Genomic DNA, 13,476 nt, shown 5'->3' with positions numbered 1-13,476 from the left:
ATTTAATTTTAGCGAGGTGATCTTTCACTAAAACAGGTGACAACAAAGACCGTTTATAATCAAAAATAATTACTTTAAATAAATATATGACACACTTAAAGATTTTGAAAGTGAAATACCCAAAGAGATCCCAAAAAGTACAGTACTGACACAGAGAATCCCCTCCTTACACCTCAATATGTTTAATTTCCATTCTGGAAAATCTGAACTTCATTCTGGAGCTACCCTACACCTGAGCTTAAACTTTCTCAGCTTCATATAACCCCTGCAGGGTTTAAGTCCAGTAGATCCAGCCTGGAAGTATCTTACAATTTACTTTAATGTAATCTAATGTTTAAAAAAAACTTTTAAAAAAAGTAACACGCTTAGCTAAAAGACCATTTTGCAGTTTTATTTTGGATAGTTCTACAGAGGGTTGTGTGTGAAGTTGCTCCTAAAGAAACAGGAATTTCTAATACGTCTTCAAGGACAACTGTTCACCCTGTCTTACTTTCATGCAGAGGGTAGTAGAGGGTGCTGCTGGGGGAAATGCTAGAAGCAAATGCCATAGCGACGTGTAAGAGTCATTCAGACAGACGTGAATAGATAGGGAATAAGGGATATGCAGGCACATGGGATTTGTTTGAAATGACATCATGGTCAGCAGAGACACAGTGGGCTGAGGGGCCTGTCCCTGTGCTGTATTATTCTATGTTCTGCCTTCTATTCTGAACATGTTGAATGAGTTAAGCAGCGTTTAATGATGAGAGAAAGAGATGGCATTTCAGATTGATGCAGTTTTGTTCGGTATGTCTGTTAAATAGGCATGGAAAGCTCCTGAAGGGAAGATAGAATTAGTTCCTCCAGCACAGGAGGAGCAAATTACATATTCATTTCAGGAATAGTATCACCCAATAAAGTTGCTGCCATTCTGCCATTTCTTCTGCCAGGTTCCAGATAAACAGTGACACTATGTGGTGAGGAGAGAGAATGCAAGTCTGCTGTGGAGATTGGGAAGCCTGTTTATTTTAAACATGCAAACACATGACCCTCTGACAGTGCGGCACTCCCTCAGCACTGACTCTCTGGCAGTGCAGCACTCCCTCAGTACTGACCCTCTGACAGTGCGGTACTCCCTCAGTACTGACCCTCTGACAGTGCAGCACTCCCTCAGCACTGACTCTCTGGCAGTGCAGCACTCCCTCAGTACTGACCCTCTGACAGTGCAGCACTCCCTCAGTACTGACCATCCTACCACAATAACACCGTGTCTGCAGTACCTCCTGATGCTGATTCCCCAACAGTGTGCTTTGCTCCAATGACTCTTCAGTCAAGCATTTTGAAATAATAAATGGGCACGCGGTGTGTGTTTTCTGTAAAACAGTTTCCAAAGAAAGAACAAAGAAAATTTACAGCCCAGAAACAGGCCCTTCGGCCCTCCAAGCCTGAGCTGATCCAACTGTACTGTCTAAACCTGTCACCCAATTCCTAAGCATCTGTATCCCTCTGCTCCCCACCTACTCATGCATCTGTCCAGATATATCTTAAATGAAGCTACCGTGCCTGCCTCTCCCACCTCTGCTGGCAACGCGTTCCAAACACCCACCACCCTCTGTGTGAAGTACTTGCCGCGTGTATCCCCCTTAAACTCTCCACCTCTCACCTTGAAAGTGTGACCTCTCGTTATTGAATCCTTCACCCTGGGAAAAAGCTTGTCTCTATCCACCCTGTCTATACCTTTCATAATTTTGTAGACCTCAATCAGGTCCCCCCTCAATCTCCTTTTTTCTAATGAAAATAAATCTAACCTACTCAACCTCTCTTCATAGCTATCACCTTCCATACCAGGCAACATCCTGGTAACCTTCTCTGCACCCTCTCCAAAGTGTCCACATCCTTTCGGTAATGTGGCGACCAGAACTGTACACAGTATTCCAAATGCGGCCGAACCAATGTCTTGTACAATTTTAACATGACTTGCCAGCTCTTATGCTCAATACCCCGTGCAATGAAGGTAAGCATACTATATGTCTTCTTGATCACTCTATCCACCTGTGCAGCAACCTTCAGGGTACAATGGACCTGCACTCCCAGATCTCTCTGCCCAGCAACTTTTCCCAAGGCTCTTCCATTCATTGTATAATTCGCTCTAGAATTAGACTTCCCAAAATGCATCACCTCACATTTGTCTGGATTGAACTCCATCTGCCACTTTTCCACCCAATTCTCCAGTCTATCTATACCCTCCTGTATTCCCTGACAGTCCCTTATGCTTTCTGCTACTCCACCAATCTTCATGTCATCTGTAAATTTGCTGATCATACCAACAGTGCACTCTTCCAGATCATTTATGTATATCACAAACAAGTGGCCCCAGCACTGATCCCTGTGGAACACCACTGGTCACCTTTCTCCATTTCGAGAAACTCCCTTCAACTACTACTCTCTGTCTCTTGTTGCTCAACCAGTTCTTTATCCACCTAGCTAGAACATCCTGCATACCATGTGACTTCACTTTCTCTACTAGTCTACCGTGGGGAACCTTATCAAATGCTTTACTAAAGTTCATGTATATGACATCAACAGCCCTTCCTTCATCTATCAACTTGGTTACTCCTTCAAAGAACTCTATTAGGTTGGTAAGGCATGATCTCCCCTGCACAAAACCCATGTTGCCCATCACTGATAAGCCCATTCTTTTCCAAATATAAATAGATTTTATCCCTCAGTACCTTCACCAGCAACTTTCTCACCGCTGATGTCATGCTCACTGGTCTGTAGTTACTCAGAATATCCCTACTACTCTTCTTGTATAGGGGGACAACAAAAGCAACGTTCCAGTCCTCCGGCACATCACCTGTGTTTAAGGATGCTATAAAGATATCTGTCAGGGCCCCAGATATTTCCTCTCTCGCCTCCCTCAGTAACTTGGGATAGGTTCCATCCAGTCCTGGGGATTTGTCCACCTTAATAACCTCTAGCCTACCCAACACATCTTCCCTACTTATGTCAATGTGATCCAGCCTAATCAAACTTCTATCTCTAATCTCAACATTCATCATGTTCCTCTCCTCAGTGAACACTGATGCAAAGTAATCATTCAGAATCTCACCCATTCTCTCAGGTTCCTCACACAGCCTTCCTTCATTATCCTTTAGTGGGCCAATCCTTTTTCTAGTTACCCGCTTGCTTCTTATATTAGAATAAAAGGCTTTGGGATTGTCCTTAATTCTGCTCGCTAAAGCTGTTTCATGGCCATTTTTAGCCACTTGATTCCTTGTATAAGACTTGTCCTACTCTCCTGATATTCCTCCAGGGCCTGTTCTGTTCTTAGCTGCCTAGACCTTATGTACGCTTCCCTTTTCCTTTTGACTAGTCGCATGATTTCTCCTGCCATCCATAGTTCACAAATCATGCCTTTCCTATCCTTTGCCTTCAATGGGACATGACTATCCTGCACTGCTGTTAACCTATCTTTGAAAGCCTCCCACATATAAAATGTCGGCTTCCCTTCAAATAGCTGTATCCAATCCACATTTCCCAGCTCCTGCCTAATTTTGATATAATTGGCCTTGGCCCAGTTTAGTACTCTTCCCTTAGGACCACTCTCATCTTCCACTCAGTCATTAGATTACTTACAGTGTGGAAACAGGCCCATCGGCTCAACAAGTCCACAACGACCCGCCGAAGCGCAACCCACCCATACCCCTACATTTACCCCTTACCTAACACGATGGGTAATTTAGCATGGCCAATTCACCTGACCCGCATATATTTGGACTGTGGGAGGAAACCGGAGCACCCGGAGGAAACCCACGCAGACACGGGGAGAACGTGCAAACTCTACACAGTCAGTCGCCTGAGGCGGGAATTGAACCCGGGTCTCTGGCGTTGTGAGGCAGCAGTGCTAACCACTGTGCACCGTGCCACCCATGATCTGATACTGTCTATACAATAGTGGAAGGAGTGGGCATTTAATGTATTAATGAATTCCAAAGTTTAACAAATTGAAGAAGAGTAAGAATCAATTGATGTTGGGTCCAACTTCAATTTGCTGGGTGTAGGGGTTTGGATGTTCTCTGTATCTCAGGAATAGAGAATTCGACGTTTCGAGCATAAGCCCTTCAAAACGTTGAATTCTCTATTCCTGAGATGCTGCCTAACCTGCTGTGCTTTGACCAGCAACACATTTGCAGCTGTGATCTCCAGCATCTGCAGACCTCATTTTTTACTGTTTGGATGTTCTCCCTGTGTTTGTGTGGATTTCCTCTGGGCACTCCGGTTTCCTCCCACAGTTCAAAGGCCTGCAGATTAGATGCACTAGCCGTGGGAAATTGTCCATAGTGTCCAGGGATATGCAGGCTAGGTGGAGTGACCATGGGAAATGTGGTGTTATCGGGTTGGGGGGGGTTGGTAAGTCTGGGTGAAATGCTCTTTGGAGGGTTGGTGTGAACTCGATGGACCAAATGGTCTGCTTCCCATAGGGGTTCTAGGAAGCTTTGGGAATGTGTGTTTCTGTCTGGAATCCTCCTGCACTGGCTTTGATCATCAGAAGGATGGTGAGGGAGAAATGATCCAGAGTTTGATTCCTTTCTTGTTTTTCTCTCTGAAAAGGGTCTGTGGTGGGGGGAGCTGGGAGCAGGGGGTGATCGGGGGAACAGAATGGCAGGGTGACCCTGATAAGGTCAGCACATCAGAGGCTGTTTCTGCGCATATTCCAAAACCCAGCACATAACAAACACAGACAATGAGTTATTATCAAAAAAGTTTATTAAATGTAAATATTTCAATGCATCATAATCACTGCTGTTGAATAAAACTCAGCACGGTAAGGAAATTTTATTATTACAGAGCTCTGAGGGACAATACATTGCATCAAATACCAAACATTCAAAGTTAATCACGCAAAATATTTATGGCAAAAATCAGTCAGGTTTCTGCACAGCAGAAGCATCAATTAGATTTTAAAGCTTCAAATTTCCATGCAAATGATTGGTTCGGTATGTAATAACTGTACAAATAAACCGACCTGTTAATGATCTATGTATATATAAAACATTGGTAATATTTGCAAGTTAGGAGAACTGAGGCATTAAGACCTGAATTTAATCCCTAGTAATGAAGACTGGCTCTATCAGTACATTAGTGCTTTGTGTAAAGATGGCTGTGGAATGAACAGTGAGACAGATCCCTTTACAGACATAGTTCTGACCTGTTGAATGTATGGAATAGGTATTAATCAGGTGGCCCTTTGCTCTCTCCCTTCTCCACGGACCCGGGCGCACCCAAAGCAAATGCCTCCTTGATTCATGTGAACAGGTAATCGTCAGTGATCACAGTGCATTAAACTCTCTGAACTAATGGTGCCTAGCACTTGTGAGGAGGGAGAACGAATGGACCAACATCAGAAACCCCACCTCTTCCCCCATGCACACTGAATACACCCATTCGCCCAACCCACCACACGCACCACTTCCCCCCTCCCCTGACTCACAACCTTTCTGCCCTGTCTCCCTAATCATTGAGTTTCACTCCCTCTTTCTTCCATTCAATAGGGGAGTGAGGGGTGGTGTTGGCAGAGGGGCCTGTTCCAATAACACACGGTCATGCACTCATCCCCAGCTCTCACTCTCCCAGAGACACAACCCTAAGAGACTATCTACCACATGGAAACCAACCATTAATGGACCATCTCACCAGAAACCACAAAGGGCTGTAGGCCATTTTCCTGGGAATCTCATGGCTAGGGCCTTTAAGGAACAGAGTCAGGATCCACTGACATTTTTTTGAAGAAAATAAAATTGCAAGAAAGAATATTTTCTTGTTTGAACTTTCTCCTTCTGGAAGATAACTGAGGCCAGTTATCATCTCAAAACTGAGCTGGGTAGTTGTCTTTCGGGTAAAGGGGATGAAGGATTATGTCATCAGGCAAGGCCAATGGAGTTGCAATTAGATCGACCCTGAGCTAGACCAAGTGGTGAAACAGGCTCCAGGACCTGGCCAGTCTGATGTTTCACTCCACAGAATGTTGGCTCCATTGTGCCAGTTTGGTTTGCTGTGACGTTTCTGTACAGATTGAGCAAGGTTAACTTTGAGAGGCATCAATCCAACATCCCCTGTTTCGCCTGAACTCGCTGTAAATCTCCAGTTTGTAAGATGCCCATGTAATATTTCTTGGAAAAATGTAAAATAATGGAAGGAATATATAAATGGACCTATAGATAACATTCGTTGAGTTTAACAGATTACAGAGTGACGTTTTGCAGATTACAGGGGATTAAAGTTTTCACTATTAGAGAGGGAATGGACTGGATATTGTGGTCATTCCCAGGGAGTAGGGGACTCATAGAATGTCTGGTGGCTACATCACCTTTGAGAGAGAGAGAGAGAGAGAGAGAGAGAGAGAGAGAGAGAGAGCTGGATTGGTTCCTGACTGGAGCAGGGATCATTTCATTTGGTCTTTATATATAACCCCTGATCCCTGGGCTCTCTCTTCAGAAAGCTGAAGAAGAGATTTCCTTGTATTTTTATTCCTGGTCCCAGCATTTTCTCTGGTATTTCTGCCTGTGAAGTTTGATGATAAAGGAAGGGTCCTGTCAATGATGCTGTGACTGTACGATGGTAATGCAATACCATCATGAGGATATTAGTCCATAATCTCAGAAAGATAGTGAGATAGCACCTGCTGTTTCACAAGTCTGAGGAATGAGAAGTTCCCAGAACATTGGTAGGTAGGAAGGACAGAGAAACATCATTACAGTGAGACCACATCATTATCACGGGATAAATGGGAAGAGTTTAAAAGGGAAGGTGTGTCAGCAATTCAGGAAGTGCTGGTGGAATATGTCTTTGCTACTGAGAGGTGAGGTCAGATACCTACTTCATACTGACTCAATATTTTGAAATTGAGTAGATCTTCCACAAGCGAGCAGTTTCCTTTCAACATTGTCACAATTCCACAAACTTCAAAATCAAGGCTCCTCCACCAATGAGCACTTTCCCCCTTCAGCTGGCTGTGATGTGGGGATAAAGCTATTTAGAAGTTTAATCTCGCCTCTGCAATATATTCTGTTGGTGTTTTTATGTTCAAATTCTATCCGCAAGACTTTAAGGCAAATGTTAGTTAACACACACACACTAACAAGGTCATGAATAAAAATCATACAGGAAACATTGAATTTTTAAGTGAATTAACTGACACCACGATGGTCTGTAGATATGATGAAACACTGATGCCACGTATGGAGGCTATGTCAGGGAGAGGGGCATAAGCTCCAGACTGGACCCTGTCCCCTCAGGGAGTACTAGCCTTCTGTACTCAAACTGATCAACCCTTCTGACTCACACCCAGGATCACTGACTACAACCAGACTCCTCATCAGAAGAGATTGAAGGTGCTTAGAGGGTTTTTTTTTTAACCTTCCTTTAAACCTTTCCAAACACAGGAACTTGGTTCTAAGTTACTTGGATAGATCAAAGGTTGGACAATGCTCCAGTGAAGTTGCTTGAGGGGGCTTACTATGTTAAAGGCTCTATATAAATGCTTGTTGTTGTTGGTGTAGCCTTATTTCTGATGGATGGGAAGTTGAGTCCTTGCGGCGAGTTCAATGTTAGCGCCGCTCATCCTCAGGCCTCACGTTCCTCAAGTTCAGAATCTTCATCAATGTTTTACTCATGAAATACGGCCTGGCAGCTGATCCATCATTCCTCTCTAAATCTTCCACTGCGGAGAGGAATTACAGGCAGTGATTACAGGCATCTCAGTACCACGTACGCATCAATCCAGATGGTGCCAAGGCTGGTACTACATGACCTCATCACGATCCATTGCAATCTCCATGGACACTCACCTCCCTGTCATGTGATGGGCCAGCTTAACACAGGTTGGAAATACCATGGAGGGGTGGTGGGGGGGCAGCAGAGTCCAGAACAAGGGGCAGAACCTTCACCTGGGAGCCAGGCCATTTGGAGTGGGTGTGGGTGTGTGTGTGTGTGTGTGTGTGTGTGTGTCAGGAAACACCTCCCCACACGGGGACGGCTATGGAGATATAACAACATTCCTTCCCCACCCTCTAACAATCTGTTGAGGCTGGGAATCCATAAGATCTTTCCAGAGGAGATTGAGAGTGTTGCTAGTGTGGGGACTCTTGTGGAACAGTGGTATTGTCCCTTCCTCTGAACCAAGAGGCCTAGGCTTGCTCCAATGGAGACTGTATAATGACATCTCTGACCAGGTGTGTTGGGAAGTGTGGAGGGATGGGCTACTGCAAAGCAAGGCAATGCTGTTCAGGTGTAATTCAACCAAGAGCCGGCTGAATGGCCTCTTGCTGTTCTGAGATTCTTATCTTTGGCAAACTTTGATCCCGTGACATGTTGTTGGGAATACTATTCCTTTCTAGGTTTCTGTTCTACTGACCATCTCTGCCTTGCTTCATTTGTGCAGTCAGGACAGTGTTGTTTTGCCCTGTGTCAGATACAGTGGAAATTTCAAGACTGGTTCCATTGGTCCTGCACCCACACTCCCTCCCCACATCTGGGTAAACATTTTCCCTTTCCCCGGGTCCCCATGTGAAAGTTCTGACTGAATCTGTTCCCGTCGCTCTTTCAGGTGGCACCTTCCCGATCCCAACACCTCACTGTGTAAAACAATCCCCCTCCCCTCCCCCTTGGGGGCTTTTCCCCAATTCCCTTCAATCTGTCTCCCTCTGCTCCCTCACCCTCCTGGCCCTGGAAACACAATCTCCTGATTTAATTGATCAAAGCCTCAGTCAAACCTTAGCCTCCTTGGCTCAAAAGAGCTTCCCAGGTTCGTTCATTTGAAAAATCAAGTATAACTCATTGTCTCGATAGGAATCATTCTCAGCAATGAACAATTGGACAGTGCAACATAGAGTTTAGATATAAATATAAGCAGCACCATAATCACTGCATTCATACCTCATGTACAAATGCTTTCAGGATTAGCAAAGTAACATTTTTTTATGCTTTTTCTTTTCTAATATATTTATTAAAATTGTATCCATCCTAAATAGTAAAAAAAATTACACAAGAGTGTAGCCCTGCACTTTATGTATAAAGGCAAATATATTACAGGTTCATTATTACTGCCTGACCTCCTCCTCATCACACCCAGTGGATAAACTCACTTTCAGTGGTGGGTCTTACTGACGTTTCATCCCCTGCCCTTCAGCTGCAGTATCAACCACAGGCCATTTTGCCAACTCCCTCCCAGCTCCTCCCTGTGCTACCTCTCTCCTTCATGGTCCAGATTGGAAGGGGGGGCAAATACAGACTGACATTACCCGTGGCTCCAAAGGACACAAATACAATACTCCTCTTGTCTCTTTACTTTCCCTCACTCAGACACTGTGGACACTCTAAAGGTTGACCGTCTCCCTCCCTCCCATTAGGAAAGTGTGACGGGGAGAGGAGTTTCAAACTGACACACTGCAGCATCTGCTCCACATCCAATCACCCACCGTCTAAGGGAAAGGCAGGACAGACCCGAGGGCCCGAATGGCCTCCTCCTGTGCTCCCCTGATGGTCACACCGACATTTAATGGGGTAGATGTTTGAAGGGAGATGGTTCGCAGTGTGAGTGGGCAGTTAATCCAGAGACCTGGATGAAGGGCAAGGGTTCAAATCCACCTTGGCTACCGGTGGAGCTTAACTTCAGCTGATTAAATCTCAAGGTAAATGTTCCTCTTTATGACCATGGAATTATCATGGATTGTTGTCAAAACCCACCTGGGTTCACCTCCTGTCCTTTAGGGAGGGAAATCTGCCAACCTTACCTGGTCTGGCCGACACATGACTCCAGACCCACAGCGATGTGACTGACTCTGAGCTGCCCTGTGAAAACAGTGCCATGTGAACCCCTCAGTGTGAGGCCTGTGAGGGATGGAGAACAGATCCCTGGCATTGTAAGAGATGCCCACATCTCCTATCAGAGAAATAAAGCCCACCCTCTCCCTCAGGGATGGGACAGGCCTGAAGTACCCGGTCAATAAAAAACTAAGGGTTTGTGTTAACATTCAGCAGAAATGTGCAGGATCATGTCAGGGTTGTAGAGAGAACACGGAGTGGGCAGTCACTGAGCTTTGCCTGTGTGTAACCTCCACAGCTCGGACCAAGAGCAGGAAAGTAGCACCAGCACGATGGATCAAATGGCCTGCACATTGTCAGAATGAGATTTCCTGGTTCCAACTCTTCCTTTTCTGGGTCAGATTGCCTGAGTTTCGATGTTGGGGACATCGATCTCACCAATCACAGGGTCCTTACAACATAAACCATATTTACTCCAGCCCCAGAGCCAACCCAGGCCAGGGATTTCAATGGGAAACCGTTAGTGAGATAGTCAGAACTTCCCAATCCTGGGGACTGACAGCAAGCCGATGTGAACCATCCAGCAAGGTGCAGTGAACCAGAATTCACACCACAAATTGCTGCTTACCTCAGCAGTTAGAAAGACCCTGTGTTGGGGTCACTCACTGGGATCACTCTGGGAATTCATGGCCCACATTCAGGGGAGTTAGCCACAACACAGGGGTCAGGGTCTGAGGGGTGTAACCGGGTTGTAGCTGGGCCCTGTTCATAAGGAAACTCCCACCTTCTCCTCTGTGTGACCAGCAAGTTGAGGATTTAACTCAAGGTCGACCCCTTTTGAGAGTCATATGACCCCATGGGCTGTAAGCAGCCCCGGGGTCTGGAACCATGGACTGTTCTGTAACAGGGCTATACGACTTTATGGTCCTCACGTGGCAGTTTAGCCCGGATTCAGTGAGGCAAGGCCTCAACCTGTGGGCTGCCTATGGAAGGCTCAAGACCCAGTGAAACAGCCTCCCTTCCCCTCCTCTACCTTCTCTACAGGGCCTGGAATAAACTCTTATTGCATATTAGTGTCTTTTGACTTCATGTACAGTTAGAATTTCCTGTTGTGTGACAGGAACATGGAAGGATCACTGGTTAAAGCCCAGGATTATGTGGGTCACAGCCCTGGATTATTTATAAGGCCAGATATACAATCAGTCGCTTGATAGGACAGGAAATCTCACTGGAAACTGAGACATGGTGCTGCAGTTCAATGCCTTGTGTTCATCACAACAAATACAAGAATTTCAAATGAACAGCAGAGAAAGGGGACCGATTGGTTGTCAAGCTGATCCTGATTGGCTAAGGTGTTGCCATAGATGCTTGAACACATTCCGCATCATTTTCCACTGGTGTAAAATGTGGCACCACGATGGGACAGCACTTACTGATCAATGTGAAGTGTGCTCACAGCTGCCCCAATAACCACATTAGGGTTTAATCCTGCATCATGGCTCTTTGATACTTGTGAAAGTGACACACATTCATCCACACGGACCCCTCCTCCACAAAGGAAAAGGAACATGTTCAGGATTTGCACTGCTGTTCAACTATCTGGAGGCTGGGGGAGGCTGGATATTCCCCATTTGCTCTCCACAGAAACACCTCAGCCAATGAGAATCAGCGCATCCACTGCTCAGTGCCCTTTCCTGCGATATGACTTGCAATGCCTTGATATTTGCCATTCTGGTATTTGTTCTGGAGAATGCAAGACAAAGTGTCCGACAACATGCTCCAGTTTTCAGTAATATTCAAGGCCAAACATATTCCCCACCAAATAGTTACAACACGCCCATGTGGTAATTGACCGCGATGTGCACTGGAGTCTGTCAGAAAGCCAGTGGCTGTTGGTCAGCTCTCTGCCTGCCTTCCCAGTAAAACATTCCAGGACACAGACTGCACGACACATACGTGTCATTGAGTGTGGTGGCAAAATGCTGTTATTCTCTTAAAATAAAAGTTATTTCTTTTTAAAAACTAGAACTCTACTCGGGGAGTTAAATAGTTACCAGCTCCCGAAACCCGTCTGCTGCGAACTGAAGAAAGGTTTTACATGAGTTGGCTCTTTCTGACAGAGGCTGGGCGCCTGATTACATCATCTATATATTAATCATGAGACAGTGAGGCAGGGGGTTGAGTACAGCACAAAGCTGGCACTAGCAAACTATCCATTCGCCTTGCGCGGGCTCCACTCGTGGCGTCCCAGGATCCTGTGCAGTTCGGGCGACATGAAGTAAGGTTTCTCAGCTGATCCATCATTACGTTCCAAATCTTCACCTGTGTGGGTTAGTGACACGCCAAAGCAGTGGGGGACGGGGGTGGGGGGGGTGGTAGAGGGAAGGAGGGAGGGAGGGAAGGAGCATAAAATACACAGAGAGAGGGAGACAGAGGCAGACAGAGAGAGAGAGAAAGAGGCAGAAGGAAATAGACAGAGGAAGAGAGAGACAGAGAGAGATAGAAAGGCAGAGGGAGAGATAGACAAAGAGAGAGATAGGGAGATAGGAAGAAAGAGAGAGATAGGGAAAGAGAGTGGTAGAAAGATACAGAGGAAGAGACAGAGAGAGAGAAATAGAGAAACACAGACAAAGAGAGAAAGATAGATAGACAAGTAGAGATAGAGAGAGAGGCAGACAGACAGACAGATAGACAGAGAGAGAAGAAGAAGGCATAGAAAGAGAGAGAGAAAAACAGAGTGTAAAGCAAAATATTCCAAAGACAGAGAGGGGAAGTGAGAAAATAATGACAATTGAAAGAGAGCAGGAGGATGGAGAATGGGAATGGGAGGAGGCGATGGAGGATTGGAATGGGAGGAGGGGATGGAGGATCGGAATAGGAGGAGGGGATGGAGGATCGGGAAGGAAGGAGGGGATGGAGGATCGGAATAGGAGGAGGGGATGGAGGATCGGGAAGGAAGGAGGGGATGGAGGATCGGAATAGGAGGAGGGGATGGAGGATCGGGAAGGAAGGAGGGGATGGAGGATTGGAATGGGAGGAGGGGATGGAGAATCGGAATAGGAGGAGGGGATGGAGGATCGGGAAGGAAGGAGGGGATGGAGGATTGGAATGGGAGGAGGGGATGGAGAATCGGAATAGGAGGAGGGGATGGAGGATCGGAATTGGAGGAGGGGATGGAGGATCGGGAAGGAAGGAGGGGATGGAGGATTGGAATGGGAGGAGGGGATGGAGAATCGGAATAGGAGGAGGGGATGGAGGATCGGGAAGGAAGGAGGGGATGGAGGATTGGAATGGGAGGAGGGGATGGAGAATCGGAATAGGAGGAGGGGATGGAGGATCGGGAAGGAAGGAGGGGATGGAGGATTGGAATGGGAGGAGGGGATGGAGAATCGGAATAGGAGGAGGGGATGGAGGATCGGAATTGGAGGAGGGGATGGAGGATCGGAATTGGAGGAGGGGATGGAGGATTGGAATGGGAGGAGGGGATGGAGGATCGGGAAGGGAGGAGGGGATGGAGGATCGGAACGGGAGTGGGATGGAGGATCGGAATGGGAGGAGGGGATGGAGGATCGGAAAGGTAACAAGTTAGAAGGCTTTTGGAGCTCTTAAATAAAATGATAAACAAACATGAAGCAAGCAGCTTGTGAAGCTCAGGAATTAATGTTTTAATTA

General features: G+C 46.2%; 1 protein-coding gene across 5 annotated transcripts in view; it reads right to left on the bottom strand.

Moving 5' to 3' along the window:
- Positions 1-4,793: 4,793 nt before the first annotated feature.
- The window catches only part of LOC132819204 (choline transporter-like protein 5), a 291,145-nt gene continuing 282,462 nt past the window's right edge, over positions 4,794-13,476 (bottom strand). For 3 of the 5 annotated variants that reach the window (XM_060830657.1, XM_060830660.1, XM_060830659.1), the window contains one exon: positions 4,794-7,702. In XM_060830657.1, coding sequence (XP_060686640.1) covers positions 7,590-7,702 — 113 coding nt within the window. In that variant the 3' untranslated portion in view covers positions 4,794-7,589. Of the gene's footprint in view, positions 12,127-13,476 lie in introns of all 5 variants that reach the window. The other 2 variants (XM_060830658.1, XM_060830661.1) reach the window with 1 other exon arrangement.

Source organism: Hemiscyllium ocellatum, chromosome 9 (genome assembly GCF_020745735.1).
Source record: "Hemiscyllium ocellatum isolate sHemOce1 chromosome 9, sHemOce1.pat.X.cur, whole genome shotgun sequence".
Taxonomy (NCBI): Eukaryota; Metazoa; Chordata; class Chondrichthyes; order Orectolobiformes; family Hemiscylliidae; genus Hemiscyllium; species Hemiscyllium ocellatum.
The sequence above is the reverse complement of the archived record's forward strand: the minus strand, read 5'-3'. Positions and strand labels throughout refer to the sequence as shown.